This window comes from Muscardinus avellanarius, assembly GCF_963383645.1.
Source record: "Muscardinus avellanarius genome assembly, chromosome: 17".
In the NCBI taxonomy this organism is placed as follows: Eukaryota; Metazoa; Chordata; class Mammalia; order Rodentia; family Gliridae; genus Muscardinus; species Muscardinus avellanarius.
This window is the reverse complement of record NC_137803.1, coordinates 51,275,182-51,298,755: the sequence shown is the minus strand read 5'-3', so window position 1 is coordinate 51,298,755 and position 23,574 is coordinate 51,275,182. Positions and strand designations below refer to the sequence as shown.

The 23,574-nt window shown below is 41.4% G+C and overlaps 1 protein-coding gene across 1 annotated transcript in view; it reads right to left on the bottom strand.

Moving 5' to 3' along the window:
• The window catches only part of OSBPL1A (oxysterol binding protein like 1A), a gene marked incomplete at both ends in the record, with an annotated part of 217,349 nt that overhangs the window by 60,383 nt on the left and 133,392 nt on the right, over positions 1-23,574 (bottom strand). Inside the window, one exon of the mRNA XM_080714416.1 lies at positions 16,017-16,173. Within this exon, the coding sequence (XP_080570542.1) occupies positions 16,017-16,173 (157 nt within the window). The remainder of the gene's footprint in view (positions 1-16,016; positions 16,174-23,574) is intronic.

Below are 23,574 nucleotides of genomic sequence, written 5' to 3'. Positions count from 1 at the left end.
TATTGAAATGTTATCTTTAAGTCATCAAAAGTTTGGTACCAGACAAATGAAACTTTTATGTGAGATTATCAAAGTTAATATTGTATAAATTGTTATAATACTAGATGTCAACCAGTAAGCCAAGCGTGGGAAGGAGGGATGGGGAGGGAATGGGGTGGGGATCGTGGTAGGGGCTAACTGGGCGAGATGTGCATGTATGTCTACAAAAGTATTTTCTTTATACCACTATGATGTATAAATACATTGCACCAATAAAAAATAAATTAAAAAAAAATAAAAAAAATAAAAAATGAGATGTAACTATACCTGTTCTATCTATAACTCAGTGATATCATGAGACTCCAAATGCAAGAAAATTTGTAAGGTATTTTATTTTTAATACTTTATTGGTGCATTGGATTCTCACATCAGAATCTATTTACAGTGATGGTCACGTACATGCACACAGCACTGGGTGAGCTTGTCTCCAGTTCTTCCCCTCCCCCAAACATGATAAAGAGATCGACACTGGAATTCTCACATAGGCACCTAATGTAACAAGGGTACCTAATGGAGATGGAAGGGCTGCCTTCACTGACCCTCCCTCTCCCCCTCCCCTTTCCCTAGACCATCTCCCCAGCTCCACTGGAGTTTGTCCCCCATTATCTGAAGCCCCTCTGGTATCCCGATTACTCCCTAGCTTCCGATATATATATATATATATATATATATTTGCAAAAATATATGACCTTCACCCTGTGACTGGCTAATCTCACTTACTGTTCTCCAGGTCCTTCCATTTTCCTGTGAATGACATAATCTTATTCTTTATTGCTGAGTAGGATTCCATTGTATATATATCTCATAATTTTGTAGTCCATTCATTGATTGATGGACACCTAGGTTGGTTCCATAAATTGGCTATTGTGGATTATGCTGCTATAAACATTGATATGCATATATTACTCTACTATTCCAATTTTAATCCCTTTGTAAACATAACCAGGAGGTGGATCCATTCCTAATTTTCTGAAGAGTCTCCATATTGATCTCCATAGAGATGTACTAACTGGCAATTCCACCAACAGCGTAGATGAATTCCTACTTCCCCACGTCCTCATTAGCATTTGACTTCTTGATGTTTGCCATTCTGACTGGGGTTAGATGGAATCTTGGTGTAGTTTTGATTTGCATCTCCCCGATTGCTAATGATACTGAATATTTTTTCATGTATTTATTGGCCACTGGCCATTTGTATTTGTTCTTTTGTAAGATGTCAGTTTGGTTCAATTGCTCACCCATTACTTATTTTCTGTATGTGTGTGTGGTGTTGGGAATGAAACCGAGGGTCCTTCTACCTCCAAGCTACATCCTAGTTATATTTTATTCTTTTATTTTAGAGCATGTCTCACTAAGTTGTGGAAGGCCTCACTAAATTGCTGAAGCTGGTCTAGAACCTGCAATCCTTCTGCCTCAGACTCCCAAGTAAACGGGGTTATAAGCATGCACCACCATGCCTGGCTCAGCTGCCCATTTCTCAGTTTGTTGTTTTAGTGTTAAGTCTCTTAAGTGCTTTGTATATGTGAGGTACTTGTCCTCTATCAGGTCTTCTCTCCCATTCTGCAGGCTTTCTCTTTAGACTCTTGATGGTCTCTTCTGATGAGTAGAAACTTTTTAACTTGATGCTCTTCCATTTTTAATCCTTGTTTTAATCTCCTCAACTTTGAGGGTCTTATTGAGGAAATCGTTACCTGTGCCTTTATGTTGGAGTGTTAGACCTATGCTCCCCTCTAGTAACTTCAAAGTCTCTGGTATAATTTCCAGGGTTTTGATCCATCTTGAGTTGACTCGTATACAGGGTTAGAGATAGGGATTTAATTTCATTTTTCTGTTAATGGATAACCGGTTCTTCTGACACTATTTGAGTTAAAGGCTGTCTTTTCTTTAATGTATGCGTCTGGCACTTTTGTTGAAAGTCAATTTGGCTGTAAGTGTGTGGACTGTTTCTGTTTCTTCAGTTTTGTCCCGTTGGTCTATGTGTCTGCTTTTTGCCAATGCCATGCTGTTGTCACCAAGACTCTGTAGAATAATTTGAAGTCAGACATTGTGACGCCTCCTGGTGGTTCTTACTGCTGAGAACTGCTTTGGCTATTCTGGGTCTTCTGTTTCTCCATATGAAATTTATGACTGGTTTTTCTAGGTCTGTGAAGAATGACATTGGTATTTTGATAGAGATTTTATTGGCTCCAAGGATCACTTCTTGTAGATTGGCCATTTTGATAATAGTTATTCTGCCTATCTAAGAACATGGAAGATCTGTAAAAGTACTTTAGAAGAACCAATTTATAACCCCAATGTAAGCTTTCACTATCATTACTAAGCACAATATTGTAAAGAGCCCTGGATCTGCAGTGTGGTCAGAAAACCAAGGCTCTTAGGACCAGAGAGACCCGGGCTCCTGCTCAGCTCAGAGCGAAGCGGCTGAGCCTGGTTGGAGTAAACACTGAAGCCAGGTGCTATCCTATGCCCCAGCAGAACCAGGTGACCAGGTTCACTAAGCTGGCCTTCACCATCCATGATCATGGTTCACTTTCACCTACTAGGTGTCACGGCGTTACACATGAGGTGTTAAAATACCAAGATTCAAAATACCAAAGGACAAAAGGAAAGCGGCATGGTAAAGAATTCCGCCAGGCACTACCTAGCGGTCCCCGGAGCCAGCGGTGCCGGGGTGGGCCCGGCCCGCCACTCCCACACCTGTGCTCCACCGCCAGGAGGACATCACACTCCATCTTACCTCTTTTTGGATGCTGCTGATGCTGTCTGGTTCTGGGGACTGAAGCCAAGGTGTTTCACCTGTGAGCCGCACCCTCAGCAATATTTTTCTTTTTGTTTTGAAGCAGAGTTTCACTAGGCTGCTGAGATTTTTGCTCAGTTACTGAGACTGTCCTCAAACTTCAATCTTCCGGTCTCAGCCTCCCCAGTACTGGGATTATAGGTGTGCAACACCACACCTGACTTCCATCTTACCTCTTGCTAAAAGCTGGTTGTACGGCACTCTGCTACCAGCAGGCATCTGCTTGGATCTACATTTCCTCACATAACAGTGCTCTCTCTCGGTTCTAGTAATTTGTGTTTTCTCCATTTCTCAGATTTGGTAGTGCCCCTTCCTCACTGAATGAGTTCAGTAACTGAGAGAGACTCTTGACAACTAGTGAGGCCCAGTTTCAAAACCCTGAGACCTGGATGGAGTGTGTAACTATGCTGAGAGCACCTACCATGGTGAAATGGAGAGTTCATGCTGTTTCAAATCCTGGCTTCACACTGTGCTGTGTCAGTATGACCCTTGACAGGTTATATCCCAGACAATGAGCATGTACCACATTTTATATAATCAATGTGTGTGTGTGTGTGTGTGTGTGTGTGTGTGTGTGTATGTGTGTTCACTGGGGATTGAGCCCGGGGGTCATTCTACTCCTGAACTATACCCCCTAGCTCCTTTTAATTTTTTTTTTGTTTTGTTTTAAAGCAGGGTCTTCGCTCAGTTGCTGAGGCTGTCCTTGAACCTGCGATTCTCCCGTCTCAGCTCCCAAGTACTGGGTTTACAGGTGGCCATCACCATGCCTGGGTTCAATGTGTTTTAAGAAGAGTTATGTTGTCAATGGAAGTTTCAGAAGATAAAGGCACAAGGCCAACAAGGTACCAAACCTTTGGAGAAACTCTGTGGTTTTTAAACAATCGCTTCTCTATTTACCTTGCAAATGGTTATTATTATATGATGCTTTCTGAAAGAGGAAAACTCCTCTTCAGCTAATGAGCAAAGAAAACAATACTGAAGATCTCTATGTCCCCTGAGGTAGTTTTCTCCTGGAGGCAAAATTTAGATTGGCACAGCTCCAAAGGGAAAGAGATACTTCAATGTATTTGTGGAGACCAAATCCCTTATGTCATTGGAAGTTAGATGCCCTACGACTTATTATAAAATGTGGACAGAATAAACAGGTGAAGGCAGCCAATTAAAAGACTATGTTACCCTGAAAGATGATTTCTAGTGCTCAAAACCTTGTGTGTGAGTAGGGCAATGGCGGTGAGGGAACATCTTCAAATACAGGAGCACGCTTATATCCCCAGCACTAGGGAGGCTGAGACAGGAGGATCACAGGTTCATGGCCCACCTCAGCTACTAAGTGAGGCCCTCCACAACTTAGTGAGACCCTGTTTCAAAATAAAGAATTAAAAATAGAGCTGGGGGTGTAGCTCAGAGGTCGAATGCCCCTGGGTTCAATCCTCAGTACCATACACACACACACACACACACACACACACACACACAAGCTGCTAAGCAAGAATGTACATTTTGATAAATATTTAACGGCTTCTTTCTCTTGATATTTTGAGGATTGTCGGTGTTTACTAAGAAAACTTGAAATGGAAATTGGATATTTACCTAAGAGACAGAAAAAGTCTAAGGATCAAAAGGACAAAGTAATGAGACCTCTGTACCGGAAAGAAATGTCAAGGGAACAGAGGAACTAGTAACAGAGCTTAAAGCCTCCAGCCACCTCTTGTTTACACTTGTGACACTGTAACTTTACAGCCAGCTCTGTGGAGCCATCAGCCTAGGATCTTCAACAGAAAGAAAGCCATGTTTCAATTTAAGCATGCTATAAAAGATGCTTACAAAATATCCTAAATCAAGGATAGTAGACTTTAAATATAGAAACAACTTTTCTTATTTCACACTTATCAATAAAAACTATGCTATTTTAAGATCAATATTTTTATTTTAACTATCTTTCCTAAAGTCCCACTTCAAAGGACAATATAATCTTCTAAAAGCTATTCAAAGACTTTTAAGTTAAAAGGAAGGAATTTCATTTACCCACTTTTTACTTAGGGTTTATCAGTTTTTGTATTTATAACGGCACCTGACATTTAATGAGAGAAAAATCACTAAGTGCTTTGCATAGATGATCTCATCTAATTATCATAATCAGCCAACATTATGCCTGTTTTACAGATAAAGATGTTTAGATTCAAATATATGAAAACTTCTCTAAAGATGGAAAAGTGGTCCAGAGTAGGATTTGATTAAACCTAAAAAGCTGTTCTTGTTGTTGCAGTTGTTTTACACTGGGGACTGAACCCAGGGGCGATTTACCCCAGCACTTAAAAAAAATTAGTGAGACGGGGTCTCACTAACGTGGCCCAAGCTGGTCTTTTTTTTTTTTTAATTTTTTATTGGTGCACTGTATTCATACATCATAGTGGGATACAAAAAAAAAAAAAAAACTTTTGTAGACTTACATGCACACATTGCCAGTCAACCCCCACCCAATCCCCACCCCGTTCCCTCTCCATCCCTCCTTTCCATGCTTGGCTTAGTGGTTGACATCTAGTATTATAGCAATTTATCCAAAATTAAAAATGATAATCTCACATAACAGTTTCATTTGTCTGATTCCAAGCTTTTGATAACTTAAAGATAACATTTCAGTATTTCTTTTTGCTTTCCTTTCTTACCAGAGAATATTTTTTCTTTTTTTTTTTAGGTGAAACTATCATATATTTATATTTTTCAGAAAAAAATCTACCCTAATATGGAATATGGACTCTAGATACCCAAAACAATCTCGAAAAAGAACAAAGTTAGAAGATGTATATTTTCTGATTTCAAACCATATAAAGCTACAATAATTGAAACAGTGTAGTACTGTTCTAAAGCCAGATATATAAACTACTGGAGCTAAATAAAAGCCTAGAGATAAATTCTTGCATATATTGTCAAGTTATATTTGACAAGGTTTCCACGAACATTTGGTGGAGGAAATATAATCTTTTAACTAAATATTGTTGAAAAATTAAAATTACATGAAAAAGAATAAAATTGGACCCTTACCTCCAAGCTGGTCTTGAACTTGTGATTTTCCTGCCTTAGCCTCTCAAGTCACTGGTGTTACAGATGTGTGCCACCGTGGGGGCTCCAAGAAGGTCTAAATAGCTACACTCTTCTAGTTCACCAACATTTTTTTTTCAAAGAAGTTTATATAGAGGTAAACAAAAATCAAGAAACTAAACCAGAACTTTTAAATTAATGGTGTCATTTGTTAAAGTAAAGCTTTGTAATAAATTTGTTTCCTGTTATATTGTAAGTATCTGAAATTTTACGAATTACCTTCTTTATGACAAACGTGGGAAAATATTTTCAACTCATATCATATTAAAAAGTGGGCATGGAGGCACATGCTTCCAATCCTAGTGCTTACTTGGGAGGAAAGGCAGGAGGACCGCAGTTCTTGGCCAGCCTCAGCGACACAGGGTGGCTCTCCATAACTTGGTGATATCTTGCTTCAAAAGAGCTGGGAGTATAGTTCAGAGGTCGAGTGCCCCTAAGTTCAATCTCCCAGTATGAAAAAAAAGGTAGTTTCCTATAGAGCACCTGAAAATTGGTTAAGTTCAACACTCCTACAAAGAAGTAATGGACAGAAAAAGGAATACACCTAGGTTTTAAACATATGAGAAGATGCGCAGCCTCTCCCATCTCAGAAGCGGCCACTCCGCATGAGCAAGGCTTTGTTACCTAACATGTCCTCAGCACCTAGGGCAGACTCTGGCATTAAGAGAGATTCAAAAAATAGTTGTTGAATAAATAATTATTTATATATATGTTTGAAAAAAGAAAGGTCAGAAACTTTATGTATGCAATTCTATCATTTGTGTGAAAACATTTATATATTATAATAGTGGTTTTATTTGGGGAAGGAAAGAAAGCAGCTAGCTTAAATAGTAGAGAGTGAAATTTGCCAACCATGGGGCGAGAGTGTGATTGAGATGGCAGAGCCGTTGCCTGGCAGACCTGGGCTCTGGGTCAGATCTCCAGCCTCACAAAAGGCAAAAGACAAAATATGTTCTATTATATTTCTGAATTTTTTTTATGGTACTGGGGGAACCCTTCTACCTCTGGGCTACATTCTCAGACCTATTTTATATTTTATTTGGAAGCAGGGTCTCTTAAGCCAGCGAGGCTGGCTTCAAACCTGCATGATCCTCCTGTCTCCGCCTCCCAGGCGCGGGGATTACAAGCTTGCGCCACCACGCCTGGCTTATATTTCTGAATTTTGAGCCACAAGAATTGTCACTAATTCAAAATGATAAAGAGACTCATCTTCAAACTAAATGTACACATAGCATTTCTTAAGGGTTGCAGAACAATCCAACCAAAGAGCAAAGGTCAAAAGAACTGGAATCACCCTATACTGTTCAGTTAAACAAAGAAGAGGAAAAGTTGTACAGTATCTTTTATGTAAGAAAAGATAATATATTTTTATTGCTTATATGAAAAGAAAAATAACTTGAATGATTATAAAATGGTTGCCTCTAGTAGAAGGGAGAAAACTACTGTTGAGACAAGAATGAAAACTAGACTTGTCTAAATATGTACTGTTAGCCGGGCGAGATGGTGCACACTTGTAATCCCAGCATTCAGGAGGCTAAGACAGGAGGATTGAGCTTTGTGGACAGCCTCAGCTACTTAATGAGGCCCTTTGCAACTCAGTGAGAACCTGTTTCAAAATAAAGAATAAAAAACAGGGCTGGGGGTATAGCGTGGAGGTAGAATACCTCTGGGTTCCATCCTCAGTACCACAAAATACAATAATAATAATAATAATAATAATAATAATAATAATAATAATAGAATAAATAAATAAATAAATATGCAATGTGTGTATTTTTTAATTTTGGAGTCATATAAGTATGAAGTCTAAAAATTAAAGCTTGTAATCCCAGTACTTGGGAGACTGAAACAGGAGGATCGGCAACCTACCAAGGCTCTCAGCAATGTAGTGAGACCCTATTTCGAAATAAAAAATAAAATTAAGCTGGGGGTGTAGCTTGGAGGTAGAATGCCTCTGGGATTAATCCCCAGCACCAAAATAAAATTTTTAAAGCAAAATGGAAAAATAAATCTTGAAATCTTGAAAGCAAGAGAAATAAATGAACCTGTCTTAGATTCATAAAAATATTAAATTACATGAAAAATATGTAACGCAAAATTTAGACAAGAAACACACTGGCATGCATTAGTGAAGACTTTTTTCTGGAAAAAAGTGGAGATTTTTCCCATAAAAAGAACTAAAAACAGTGGCCAACCCAGCAGCATTATATATCCTTACCACTTTTATAATTCTGTGTGTGCATGCATGTGTGCGTGTGTGTAGTGTTAAGGATTGAACCCAAGGGCATTTTACCTCTGAGCTACACCCCCAGGCTTATTTTATTTTTTTGCTTTGAAACAAGGTCTTGCTAACTCGCTCAGGGCAGGACTGGTCTCAGACCTGTGATCCTCCTGTGTCACCCTCCCACACATGGAATTACAGGTGCGCTCCACCATGCCCAACTCTGCTTGTAATTTCTAAATAGTATTTTCCACTGAAATGCAATAGGGCTCCTTAGAGATACAGCTAACTTCACATTTGTGGTGGGAACTAAACACGACAAGCCTCAAATATATCATTCTATCAGAAAGCAAGGTAGCTCTCAGAGACAATAGACGTGTTATATGCAAAGTATACATTAAAAGGAAAAACATGGGGTCCTGTCAAATGGCCAAAGGAGGAGAGAGAAACAAGTGTAAGAGACTGAAACAAACTCAGTCTACCTGTTTATGCACCACCTTTGACAGATGCCAAGGAACCAAGGCATCTATCGTTTTGTAAAGAGGTAGTGGGAGCGTCTCCTTTAAGAACTTCAGTGAAGTTCTTCCTAGATGGTCGAGGCATACATGCACACATCACTCATTTAGCCCTATTTTACATGACAAATGACTGGGTTTCTTCAATGAAGGAATGACAACTGCAGCATCACTATTTTTTTAACTCCTAAAGAGGTAAAGGTGTAGACAATGGCCAACAATAGCTAACTAAAGTCGGTAGGTAAAAAGTTGGGCAACTTGATCATGATGTGTCAGGCGAACAGTGTCTAAACCAGGAATCAATTTCCACATTACAGTGCAAGGAAAACCAGACAGCGCACGGCCGAGTGATGTGGCAGGAGGTAGCCTGAATCGTGTGTGCATCTACCAAGTACGTTGTGCCAAAGAGTCAAAGCTACATCATCTGGTCAAGCTTCTGTGTAAAACCATCAGTTTAGGGAAAACTCAGGAGCAAAGGAACATGCTAAAAAGTACTTTGGGAATGCAACCAACCATATCCACACTGTGGATTATTTATTTTTTAATATTTATTGGTGCGTTGTAGTCATACATCTTAATGGAGTACTAGATGGTCGAGGCATACATGCACACATCACTCATTTAGCCCTATTTTACATGACAAATGACCAGGTTTCTTCAATGCAAAGATGGCAAGAAAAAAAGGGGTGGGGAAATGAAGAGGAAATCCTGACTTTTTCTTTTAAGTCTTAAGAGACATTTAAGCCAAAAGAATAATATGGAACTTCTTCATTCTTATATTAGGTGACATTTTGGACCTAACTATTAAAACATATTGATGAAAAAAGCAGGGAAATTTGAAAACTACGTATTTGATAACTAAGAAACATGTGTGATAATAATACTGCGGTTGATAAGGAAGAGTGTAAGTGTTTTAGAGATGCACACTGAGTGTCATTTCAAGATGAAAAGTACCCGCCCTGGCAACACACACGTTTGGAACTAGGATCGGCTCGGTGTGGTCGTGCATGCTTGTAAGCCCAGTACTTGGGAGGCTGAGAAAAGAGGATCACGCAAGTTCGAAGCCAGCCTCAGCTACTTAGTGAGGCTCTCAGCAACTTAGTGAGACCCTGTTTTTAAATTAAAAAATAAGGTCTGGGAGTGTAGAAAGCCCCTGGGTTCTATCCCCAGCACGCGCGCGCATGCGCGCACGCACACACACACAAACACACACACACACCAAAAGAATTGGGACAATACAGTTATGATTAGCATGGCCCAAAGCCACTCATGGATGACATGAAACTTCACTAAGCAGCCCCGCCAGGCGTGGTGGTGCACACCTGTAATTCTAATACTTGGGAGGCTGAGGAAGAAGGATCGCAGATTAAGGCCAGCTTCAGCAACTTATTGAGGACCTCTGCAACTTAGTGACACGCTATTTCAAAATAATAAATAAAAAAGGGCTGGGGTGTAGCTCAGAAGCAAAATGCCCCGGGTTCAATCCCTAGTACCACACACACATACACACACATCTGAAGCCGTCCATATTCTTAGGACAGCTAAGTTGAAGAGATCTATCATACCACATTATGACTACCACAGTAAGTATCAAGGTATTATCTACCTAAAAGTCACAAAGTGTGCAGTTTTTAAGTGTTTCCCCCACTAAAAATAAGTTCGGCAGTAAAACATGATAAAATGCTCTATATAACCATTTCATAATGTGTACACATTTCAAAACAGGTCAAACATCATAAATAAATGCAATCTTTATATATCCTGAAAGATAACTGAAATAAACATGAAATGAGAGACTTGCTTTAAAAAGCCCAGGAGATGAGAAGGTTTCTGTTGAAGCCGCGTTGAGCACGTGGCGAGCAGAGGCTGAACGACGGCTGTAAAGGGCTCGTCGCATTGCTCTCTAGTTACAGGTGTGCTTGAAAGCTTTCATGATAAAGACTTTTTAAATGGGATTATACACCTAAAAATATACTTTTTATCTTTCTCTGTAGCCCAATAAAACCACACTAATTCATTAACTACCTGCTACTTCTTTCATTCAAGATAACTCAGTGGATTATGGCTGAGCTCATCTCCCCACGATAATCAACCTTCAGGAACAAGTCATTACTCAGGCAAAAGTACGTACCAGCAGCACTTGCCTACAGAATGCCACTACTGAAAACTGTTTTTTTTTTTTTTTTTACTTTAAAGAGTCTCAAGAGCCCAAAGAGACATCTCTTGGGTTGGGACAGAAAAAAAGGAAGCGGGCCTGTGGACCAGTCTTAGCCCCTGCTTCCAAAGGAGCAACCATGTTCTATCTGCTTTCTCAAGTGAAGCTTGAGAACTATCTGTGGAGCGACGTCACAATGTTCCTGGTAATTCCAGCAACACCCTCAGCACCCAGGCCTGGGCTTAGAGGGTGGTCATCACCAACCAAGGCGCATCCTGCTTCGTGCCTCCCGCACCACTCACAGTGATCCGAGGCCCGCCGGCTTGTTGGTCCTACACAAGGCTTTTAATCTGAACCCCCTGCTGGAAAACCAGCCCATCTGTCAGGTTGGCACTCTCTTGTTTGTGGAGAGGTCTCCAAATGTATTTCTGTAGCAGAGATGGATGTCCTGTGATCCGAGTGGCCTGCTGCGTCTTCGTCCTCAGCTGCAGCCACTTTCATCAATTGGCCAATCTGTTCCAGGTGTCCAATATGCTCTTGCCTCTGAGGACAGACTCCTGATTGGCAATCGTCAGCGAAACCACAGCAGAGTGGTACCCTCGGCCCAAGTCCATGCCACAGAGGATCAGCAGCTTCTCCCCACCACTCCGCCTGGGGCGTCCCACGCCTGCCCAGTCCGGCTCTCTCAGGCTGCCCAGAAGGCTGTGCCCAGCTTGTCAGAGGCAGGCCCCACAGCCAAGCAGCGTCAGCTTCTAAGGACACCACTCTTTCTTGCCCGGGGCAAGTAAGGCGTCAGGATAAGGAGGAGCATGGCATGCAGAGAGGACAGACTCATGTTTTCTGTATCGTTTGCCAAATCCTTTCTTTCTTTTCCACACTGATCTGCTATGTTAGGTCTATTAAATGTACTAAATTTCCTTAGATGTGTGAGTCTTTGGGACCCCTTTCTCCCCTCCTTATTCCACAGGACAGTGTATCTCCAGGAAAGCACTGAACTAATATTTGTCGCCAGTCTTGACATTTGGTAGGACAAACATCGTATTTCCTTTGATCTGGTTCCTGAGCGATGTTCTGGCCCTGCAAAGCCCTTTGTACTTAAATACGCATTTCAGAAACCACTTCCCAACTTTCAAGGAAAAGGACATTGGGTTAATTAGAATTATGAATAGTCTACAGAACAATTTGGCAAGAATATCTTTATGACAATCAAATTTCCTTTCCAATAATTTTTATTATTATACTTTTTGGTTTTGGGGATTTTTTTTCTTGGCTGACATTTGTTTTTATTCATGTGACTTTTTAATAGTTGCTCTAAATATCTCTTTCCCCCCCAGTTTTAATTGCAATTCATCTGTTTTGATGATGCATAGAAATTTAATTTTTTATAAAGCAACCTGGCCAAGCATTCTTATTAACCTTAATTTTTCTATGGATAGATACTATGGGTTTTCTACACGGACAATCATGTCATCTATGGATAATGACAATTTTATTTAATTCAAAAGTTTTTGTGTGTTATGCCTCTGGCTATAGGCTCCAAATAATACTGAATAGAAAAGACCAGGCCAGGCATGGTGGCACACGCTTATAATCCGAACACTTGGAAGGCTGAGACAGGAGGATCATAGATTCAAAGCCAACCTCAGCAATTTGGTGAGGCTCTCGGCAACCCAGTGAGACCTGCTTCCAAATTTAAAAAATAAAATCGGGCTAGGAGTAGAGCTTGGAGATAGAATACCTCTGGGTTCAGTGCCCAGTACCAAAAAGAAAAGACCAGGTATACTATCTTATTTCTCTCTCTTTTTAATTCTAGCACACTGAGCACCAAACCCAGAGACTCATACATGATAGGCAAGCTTTCTACCTATGAGCTACACTTTTTGTTTTGTTTTGAAACAGGGTCTTACTAAATTGCCCGGACTAGCCTTGAAATTGTCATCCTTCTGCCTCAGCCTCCTAAGTAACTTGGATTATAGGCATGTGCCACTGTGCCTCGATCATCCTGTCTTATTTATGATAGACCAGATTAAAAGTTTCCTTCTATTTGTAGTTTGCTAAGATATTTATTAATCATGAACAGCTATTTAATTTAATTATGACTTTCTTATCAATTAGGAAATATATTATATATATTTTTGGTCCTGGGGACAGAACCCAGGGGCACTGTACCTCCGAGCTACACCCTCAGCCCTATTTTTTAGTCTTTTTATTTTATGAAACAGGGTCTCATTGAATTGCGAAGGGCCTCACTAAGTAGCTGAGGATGTCCGCGAACCACAATCCTCCAGTCTCAGCCTCCCGAATGCTGGGATTACAAGTGTGCACCACCACACCTGGCTAGGAATTATCATACATTTTCTTCTGTGATCTGTTAATATTAACATAGTGAATGACATAAAATTCCACATTTCAGATTCTGTGTAATTTGCTCTACATTAGTATCTTTTACACTGTACCCAGTGACATGGATGAAATAGATACCAGTATCTTTACCAAATATGATAATTTAAGCAAAAGTACCAACAGGCTAGAAGATTTGAGATCAGGAAAAATTCAATAATTTAGGTCCAAATAAAGAGAATCAGTTCTGTGAAACATGGTCGTGATGATAAAAGCCCTGTAAACATAAACCTTACTACAGGACAGTACAGACTAATTTTCTACAAAGCATTTGGTGTATTTTCTGAAAAAAAAAGTTATATCAAAACGATTTTAATAGTTTCCACTTATATATCCATTGTGCAAATGGTTTCATGGCTTTAAAGAAGGCAGTAAACGACTAAAACTCCTTGTTCTATTTTATCAGAAAATTAGTTAAGTTAGGACTATAATTAGTAAAGCTATTCTTTCCTCACTTAAAGACATGCATTTTCAGCCAGGCTTGGTGGCACAAGACTCTAATCTCAGAACTGGGAGGCTGAGATAGGAGGATGACAGGTTCGAGGTCAGCCTACACAATAAGCAAGACTCTGAGTAACCTAGTAAAACCCTGTTTCAAAACAAAAAAGTAAATAGGGCTGGGGGTGTAGCTCAGAGGTGGACCATCTCCGGGTTCAACTCCCTGTATCAGAAACAATAAATGCCATTTTCTCTCTCCTTTTTAAAGTTCCATAACCCATATAATTCCACATCTCCCTTCCTAAATCTACGTATGTATTGATCAGGGGCTAACTGGTGGTATAGAGTAAGATATAAATGCAATATTTTTGTGGGAAAGATGAGTAGAAAGTAAACTGTTTTTAAACATTAGAAAAGGCAGAGATACACAAACAAATTCAAGTACAAATTTCATATAATTTTTAAGAATAAAAGATGATTTTAAATTTCATGGATACTTCATTGGGGGAAAGCCTGACACATATCTGTAATCTAGGAGGCTGCGACAGGATAGGCTCAAGGTCAGTGTGTGGTAACGTAGCAAAACCCTGTTTCAAAATAAAAAATAAAAAGGCCTGGGGGTGTGTGTGGCTGAGTGGAAGAGACCCTGGATTCAATCCCAGTGCCACAGAAAAACTAAACAAAAACAAAACACAGGCATTTAAAATCTCTAATAAAAGCTACCATTTAAAAATGGAAAACTATTAAGTTTTCCTATATATTAGGCTGCTTACAATTCCCTAAGTTTCCTCTTTTAGTCTGAATAATTGAAGGCCGTGGTATTACATTTACAGGTTTAATAAGCTACATCTTGTTTCATCGGTTTAAACTGTTCTGGTTTGGTCATTACCTACTTGGATCTCTTTGGATTCTTCCTTCGTGACTTTCCCTGGTCTCAGTGTCTTTAACAATTTTAAGTTCTACACTGGTACCACGCTGCGTTTGACAAAGACAGAACACAAATGGCATAAACATGATGTGATATAATTTCGTCGGGCGCACAGTAACTCCTGCCCTGACTGCAGCGCACATACAAAAGGCCCACCAGGCCTGAAACGCTGCGAGAGGGGCCCGGGCCACAGCACGCAACACAGCTGTCTGTTCTAAGCTTAGCACTCATCCTGATATTTTAATAGTTGTATCAAATATTTATAGCTTCTTTGAACTTTCCATAGATTTCCCCTGGAGAGCATGATGTATATGTTAAAAAGTTAAAGGTTCTCTTCTCTTTGAGAGATGATAGGACTGCATTTCATATCCTGGACACAATTTAGTTCTAGGCTCCAAAGGAGTGGACCGTAACTGCAGAAGATTAGGAAAGACGTTTCGGGCCAGCCCCGTCATTTGCAATGGTAAATTCCAAAAAATTGTCATTAACAGGGATGTTTCGAGGACAACTTCTAACCCAATAAAAGAAAAATCTGCTTTTGTCTACTTAGTTCCTAAAACTTAGTGATCTCCTAAAAATAAGTATACAGAGACATTTTGTTAACAAGGATAGATTACACATAAATTAGAAGTGATGTTGTATATTTTCCCCAGGATAACATTTGAGACCAGTTGCGGTTAGAATCATAGTGTTGCACAATCTACAAATATGAAAAAGAGACTAGTTTATAGAAATTAACCATTTATAACTCCTTACCCCAAAAGTGATATTTTTACAAAGATAAAAGAATATATCCTTCAATAATAATTCTATAAGGCATTTTGTTATGTGACTACTAGCAGTGGACATAAGCCACTGTGCTGTAAGCCAGCGCTGAAACAAGAGAACTATGGTGTCTGTTACACGTCATTTATTTGGGACAATCTGTAGCAACAAACCATCAAGGAAGTAAAAACATACTACTGCCATCAGACAGTATAAAATAGATATATTCAGCAAACCCTGGAACTTAATCAGTCTTTGTTTAAATTTCACTAAATTGTGTCAACGGGCTGGCAATATTACCATTCATTTGTAATAAAACCAACAAGACGATCAAATGACACGGAACTAAACTAGCATCGGAGGCAGAATCATCAAAGATGTATGGTGAAAGCGGAACAGGGCATCGATTTCAATAGGTGGTTCTGAATAACCCTGGTAAACCACCGACCAACGGGTTGGTAAGCTTCTCCTGAAAAAGAGTTACTCAAGTCCCTATATTTACAGATGACTTTCTCCTAAGTACACAAAGGAACAGAGTCCCTTTCTTTGAAATGATATAGCAATACAAATAGCCGGTGTGGAGGGGGAAAGTGCAGGAAAGACATTTCTTTATGACCCCCAAGTTGTTATACATGAAGACGACACGGTGTCAATCCTACCTGTGCTTTTTGATGCCATTGGAGAGAGCATCTCCCCCGCCACAGTCTTTTCCTTCAGACATTCTGGGTTTCCTCGTGCTCAGGTGCCCTTCTTCCTCGTCCAAGGAGCTTGCTGTCACGGCTTCCAATTGACTCAGGGACTGTTCGGGCTCCGAGTCTGTAGCAAAGCAGGTTCATGGTGAATGCACTGGACTCTGGCGCAAGGCTTCTCTAACAATGCCTATCTCTGTTGATGCGTCAGGCTTTGAAACCTAAGCAGCCCATTCTGTCCTTCCACATCCATCCCTTAACTACCTCCCCAGGGATTCCAGAGAACCTGCACCCACTAAGGCTCCAGTGGATTTAGGAAACAGATGTACACTTATATAAACATATCATTAAATCGATCTCATATACAGAAAGAGATTCCCAAAAATTGCCCAGTTCTTTCAGAAATCATATTTAGTGATTCCCCCACCCCAAATTTCTATTATCTTCTCTCTAAAGCATCTTAAGTATAATTTACAAAAAAATCTATTTTTAAAATTCATGTATAATGGAAAAGCTGTAGTAGCTATACTTCTGAGAAGTTTAATTTAAGTCACATCCAATACTGCAGACACAAAAGTGAAGATACTTTTAAAACACTTTTAGAAATACTTTTTCAGAATGACATTATTTAAATTCTCATGAGCTAAAGCCCAAAGCATCCATATATTAATTATCAGGCAGCCACTCTTAGGATGAAAATGCCACGTTCCCAGTTGGCTCTGTATTCAGATTGGAGCCATCTGTGTGCTCGGGAATAATAAGACAACTCATTTGTGTACAGCCCATGATATTTTTCAGGCACTCTCCTGCTCGCCATCTCCTCTGAGCAGCTCCAGGGTACTCAGGCGAAGAGAGGCAGGGTAAAGTGGTTATTCACAAGTGTGCTAACACTAGGGGCTCATGGCCTGGAGTGAGCAAGACAGGATTTGAACCCTGGTTTTCTGACTCCCAGCTTAACTCTTTTTTTTGGTGGTACTGGGGTTCCTGGAAGCCCTTCTACCTCCGGGCTACCCTCCCAGACCTATTTTTACATTTTTATTTGGAAACAGGGTCTCCTAAGCCAGTGCGCGTGGCTGGCTTCGAACCTGCGCGATCCTCATGTCTCTGCCTCCCAAGTGCGGGGATTACAAGCGTGCGCCACCACGCCCGGCTTCAGCTTAACTCTTTATTTCAGCTCAACACAGAAGTCACTTACTCTGCATAAAGTTTTAAATGCTAATTGAGCTTTTATTAAAATGAAAGTTCTAGAGGAATGACAACTTCCAACTCATTTGTACTCAGCATGGGAAAGACTTAGACATCCAACCAAGCAAATATCCTTGAACACATTTAGCAATAGTCTGATAAGTACATCTTATAGCTGAACTATTTAGGAAACAGAACAGGTTACCCCTCCCCATGCATTTCCTAATTCAGCCGGAAGCTTGGGGCTCTACTGTTACCACACTGGTGGGTGCATGTGGAGGTTGGGCAGCATAGTACATAGGAGCTCTCAACAAGGGACCATCTTGAAGGACAGAAGTTACTCAGAGAAAGATTTTCAACACTGAGGAAGTTCTTTCTCTTTTCCATAAATTCAATGGAATTTCCAAAACCAAAGCTTTGTTCTGCCATACAGCTCATAACTAGGAAACATATAATAGCCCCTGTTACCCATGATTCCACTTTCTGTGATTGCAGTTACCTTCTGAAGTCAACCACAGTCCAAAAATAGTAACCCCCCCCCAAATAATCAACGTGTGAGTTTTGCAGGGTGCGCCAGGCTGAGCAGCGTAGCGGGTGGGCTGTCCACTCTGTCCAGCCTGGACAGAGGGCACGAGGCAGACAGGGACCGGCTTGGTCCTGCAGTAGGAGCAGCCTTTCAGGGAAGGCTGCCAAGAGAGGTGGCGCAACAGTAAATGTAAGGGAGGGAGGGAGGGAAGGGACAGCAATGCGGTGGTACATGCCTATAATCTCAGTTTTTGGGAGGCAGAGACAGGAGGATTGAGGTCAGCCTCAGCAAAAAAAGGGGGTGGCTGGGGGTGAAGCTTAGAAGTAGAACACTTCTCAGTTCAATCTCCTGTACCAAACACACACACACACACACACACACACACACACACACACACACACACACAAATGCACAGGAGAGGCTAGATTGCTGCTCTGTGAGTGCAGCAGAGATTAAATCTGAACCAACGGTGATAAGAGAGCTTGGCATGGTGGCACACACTCGTGATCCCTGCACCTGGGAGGCTGAGATAGGAGGATCTTAGGTTTGAGGCCAGCATCAGTATCTCAGAGAGACCCTGTTTCAAAATTAAAAATAACAAAGGGCTGACGTATAGCTCAGAGGTACAGTGCCTCTGGATTCCATCCCTAGTACAGAAGGGAGGTGGGGGAGAAAGCCTTGAGGTGGAGGGGAGAGGGTGGATTTTCACGCTACAGTTTAAAACTTGTTTCTAAAAAAATGAGAATTTAAAAAGTCAAAACTTTGTATTAGTATTATTTAAAATATAATCTTAGTTCATAATTTAGATGTCCAAAAAATCAAAAGCAATCAAATGAAAAACTTCAAGCATTTATGAAACATTACTATGCACAGGACATTGTATTTGCAATTTAAGAGATACAAGTCATAAGGTAGGGATTTGCCCACGTAAAAAGAATTTTTTTTAAAAGAAAAGTAGATACACAGTAAACACAAAACAAGAGACAGCGAGAGCTTTTATGAAGCAAAGACAGACTTTTCCCAAAACAAGATTAAAAATTTTAATGTAGTGAAATACACAAGCTGAAAACCTACCGCCTACACCTGTCTCAGTCACGGCAGGAATGCGCCACATCCGACCCTTGTCTTCTTGCCTAGCAGCTCTAGACCCGCTCCAAGGCCCCTCCTGGTTCTCACCTTTGCTGTTTCCCTCCCCTCCCCTCCCCTCCCCGCCATCCTTACTCCCACCTCGATATCAAAGGCCTTCTCTAATATAATCAGCAATCCCCAGCCTTCCCCTGGGGAACACTGACAAGTCATAGTTACTTCCACATTGCAAACTCCAATGACCACTTTTCTCTTTTTTGGGGGTTGGGGGGGTTGGGGTGGGTACTAGGGATTGAACCCAGAGGCATTCCTCTGAGCTACACCCCAGCCCCCTTTTTAAATTCTTTATCTTTGAAACAGGGTCTAAGTTGCAGAGGGCCTCACTAAGTAGCTGGGGCTGTCTGCAAACTTGTGATCCTCCTGTCTCAGCCTCCCAAGTACTGGGATTACAGGCCTGTGCCACCACGCCTGGCTCAATGGCCATTTTTCACTTCTGATTTCTACTTGTCCACCACCTGGGACACTGCTTCTTTCATCCCCTTCCGCTTCTTTGTATTCTGTGCAAAGTATGAGGCAGAGAGATCTGGTCCCCACCCACAGTCCGGCAGAGGCAGACTGTTTAGGGGGCCAAGGAGTTTAGTAAATTCATCCATAACACTGACAGCAGAGGGGAGAGCGGCAGGAGAGTTAGCTGGGAGGAGCGAGGCTGGGGCAGAGGGCTGGGCTTCCACAATGGGAACTGTTCCAGGCAAAAAGAGACAGGACTGGTGCTGGGGGTCGGGCAACCTGTGAGCCTGCTGCGGAGGGTGAAGGGTGGAGGGGAGAGGGGCTGAGTCAGCCTTGCTGGCTCTATGGGAGAAATAAAAACCAAAGGCAGCGGGCGGGGCAGGGATGGTGAAGATGAAGCTAAGAACGGGCAGTGTGCCACTGCACGCCACAAGGTTCTATGCTTGCTGGAGGTAAGTCCAACTCTGAGCCAAGCCTGGTGGCACACGCTTGGAATCCCAGTACTTGGGCGGCTGAGACAGGAGGACCACAGGTTCAAGGACAGCCTCAGCAAGTAGTGGGACTCTCAGCAACCTAGTGAGACCCTGTTTCAAAAGAAAACATAAAGAGAGCTGGTGGAGTAGTTCAAGGGTAGAATGCCCCCGGGCTCAATACCCCGTACAGTCAACCAATCAATCAATGTAAACCAACTCTGAGCTTTCCAGCTTTAAAGGCAGAGCAGAGACCGGATCAAGCACGTGATTTTCAGCACCTGTGAAATAAACACTAGCTGCATAATAACAAAAATCCACTTAGTCTAATGCCACAGAGATATCTGGTGTGCGCCGCGTGAAGCAGACCGTGCATCTTTACTTGGCAATAAGAAATCAATCCTAACAGAATTAACCTTTGCCTCAGTCACACCAACCTGCTTATCAGCCGGCACAGCACTTCCATAGAGAGACCCACAATTCCAGAAATACTTCAATTCAGACACGTTTACGCAGACACCGGAGAGGCCACAGCCACTGCGGAGGTTTACAGATCAAGGCCAAAGGCTACCCAAGGAGGTAATTTTCAAATCTCTCCATTAAGTCAATCACTGATAGATTTTACCCACGCTTCTGCAGGAGCCTAAGCCACCATGCACGCTTCAAAAGCAAGCCAAAGGGGAGGGAGGCAGGACAGTTAGTGCTTAGCGGGTATGGAGTTTCAAACGATTTGGGAGAACTGAATCGTTCTGGAGACAGGTGGTTGCTGTAGTTTGGATCTTAAACATTCCTCAAGGGCCCTTGAGTTAAAGGCTTAGTCCCCAGCTTGGCACTAGTGGGAGGTGGGGGAACGCAAGGGGGTTCCCAGTGAAAGGTCTTCTAGTTGCTGAGGTGGGCCCTTGTAATGGTTATGGGACCCAGCCCTTCTTTTTTAGTCTTTAGCCATGAGGTGAATGATTTTGTCTTTATTGAGTGTGTGTGTGTGTGTGTGTGTGTGTGTGTGTGTGTGTTGTTGTTGTTATTTGTTTTGGTGGTACTAGGTATTGAACGCAGGGGCATTCTACCTCCAAGCCCCCCTCCACTTTTTTGTGGGGATTGAACCTAGAGGTATTCTAGCTATCTCCAAGCTACACCCCCAGCCCTACCAGCCCTATTTTATTTTTTATTTTGAAACAGGTTCTCGCTCGGTTATTGAGGGTCACGCTAAGTGCAGAGGCTGTTCTTGAACCTGTGACCCTCCTGTCTCAGCTTCTTAAGTACTGAGAGTACAAGTATGTACCACTATGCCTGATGTAAAGGAGCTTTTCAGGTGCTGATTTGTTATTTTTTTCTACCATTTGAAAGGTTGAAAGAGGCCAGAAAGTTGGCAACATGCCACTGATTCTTAGAAATTATCCTAATAAAGCACTTTTTTCCCTAAAATAGGACCTTTGAAAACTAGCCTGAGAAAAAGCAGTATACAAAAACAAGACATGGAGACCCATGGATAATGTCCAAGTCACCCTTAGTCCAGTTACTTAAAGTAACAAGAAAGGGCAAAAACACACACAGGCTCAATTTAATACCTTTATTGTTGGTGATTTCCCATGCACTAGACATGTTCTAAAAATGTCCAGGGTGACCCCAGGTGCAGCTTACAATATCAGTGCCAAATTCTGTATTTAAAATTGAATGAACTCAAAAATAACTCAGTAAGAGGAGGATCACAGGAACCTAGCACATTTAAAATAAATTACAAACAGAAAGAAGTCCAGAGGAGGCTGCCAAGAGACTGCCATAAAAATGTACTCAGGAAGTGATAAAAGTATGACACAGAATCTTGGCAGCACACAGCAAGGGTCAGAGGCATCCCAGCACATCCTCTAAATGATGTCCAAGGTCAACACTGACCAAATGGTATGGTGCCACTGAAGTACTGATTTGTCCCCAAACAGACTTACTACTGCTTTATGAAACCTGTGAAATCTACAAACACAGTTGAAGATAACGAATCACACAAACAACAGTATGTGGGCTATTTGAAATCTTTGAAATTTTTTTTTCTAGTGCTGGGGATGGAACCCAGGACCTCGCACATGGTGGGCAAGTGCACTGTACTACACCCCAAGCTTGTGGAAATATTATACGCATCTTTTTCAGTCCTACTAAAAATCCAGAGCTTTCCAATTTGTCTTCTTGACACCATTTCTCAAATTATTTTCAGGAAGGTCACATTTGCATTCACTATACAAAGAAAATAATTCTAGAGCTAAAGTTACGGAAGAACCCATAGCTAGAAATAACTATTTTCACATGAGTTTAATTTAGCACATGAACATTTACCAATTACCTACCACACAGTAGGTGAAGAAGGAGGTGCTGAGACAGCGTAGAAAGATGAAGGAGCTATGGCTGTTTCCTCCAAGTACCCAATGTGCATTGCTGTGGAAGACACACACATAAGTGTGTGGGGACAGGGCACAAAGCCACTCTTGGGGAGCCAGGCCCTGAGAAGATGTGCACGGGGAAGGACACAGCCAACCTGGAGCAGAAAGAGCAGACAGCCTGGGGCCCGAGAGAGCAGGCGCAAGGCCAGGGTGACCTGGGTCAGCTCGGGAGGAGGTAGGAAGGGAAAGCGCACTGGGCGAGGGAACAGGAGCAAAGACAGCGTCTCACTCAGTGGTCACGATGCAGTTCTGAGTCCTAACCAGCAACACTAGTGACCGTCACCATTGGCTTCACCATCTTCTACCTACTTCCTATATTGGATTAAACTTGGTATAGGTCATAACTGTATCCATGTTACTGTCTACCACAAAAGACCCAAGATCTTACATTATCACCTTTTGCTTTGAACATTTTGATTTGAAAAGGCATAGCTACAGGACCTACCTTCATAACTGCTGAAAAATGCTAAAAGTGGCTTCTGTTTCATGACATAGCCATTGACAGGTCTTGCCAGTCTACACTATTGGATTTAATGCATAATTCATGGACATTTCAACCAAAAAAAGCATTAAGAGAAAAACCTAGCAAGAAGCTTTTCTTGAGCAACTGATCTCAACATGTTTCTAAAAAGGAAAGTAAATACACAGTAAGAAAAACATTTTCAACTTAAAATATTCATAGGGCAGAAATTTTCCATGAAACTGCTGCTATGTCCAATCTGTATGAGTACTAAAGAATAACAGTCATGATATTATTCAACTGGCAACAAATATTTCAAAAATAATTCCTTAGATGATTTTTTAGAGATTTGGAATTAGTTTTCTCCCCATTTGATACTTTTTTTGGGGGGGGTGGTACTGGGGTTCCTGGAAGCCCTTCTACCTCCGGGCTACATTCCCAGACCTATTTTTATATTTTTATTTGGAAACAGGGTCTCTTAAGCCAGCGTGGCTGGCTTCGAACCTGTGCGATCCTCCTGTCTCCGCCTCCCAAGTGCGGGGATTACAAGCGTGCGCCACCACGCCCAGCCCTTTGATACTTTTTTCTTTCCCTCCTCTGTGAGCAGATCCTGTATTTCCAAGTGATGCCCAATTCCTTGAACCCAAGTTTGACTTTTTTATACCATCTCATCCTTTCTTCCTCTTTTGTCACCATCTATCCTCATCCCACAGAATTCAAAGTGAATACAGATTCATGAAATCAGAAAGTACTACTAATGATTTGGGGCTGTTTACTGATTACATATACATTACAAATATACATACATATATACATAATTTATATTTCTTTTTTAAGGAGAACAGAAATATCAACGACTTTTACTCAA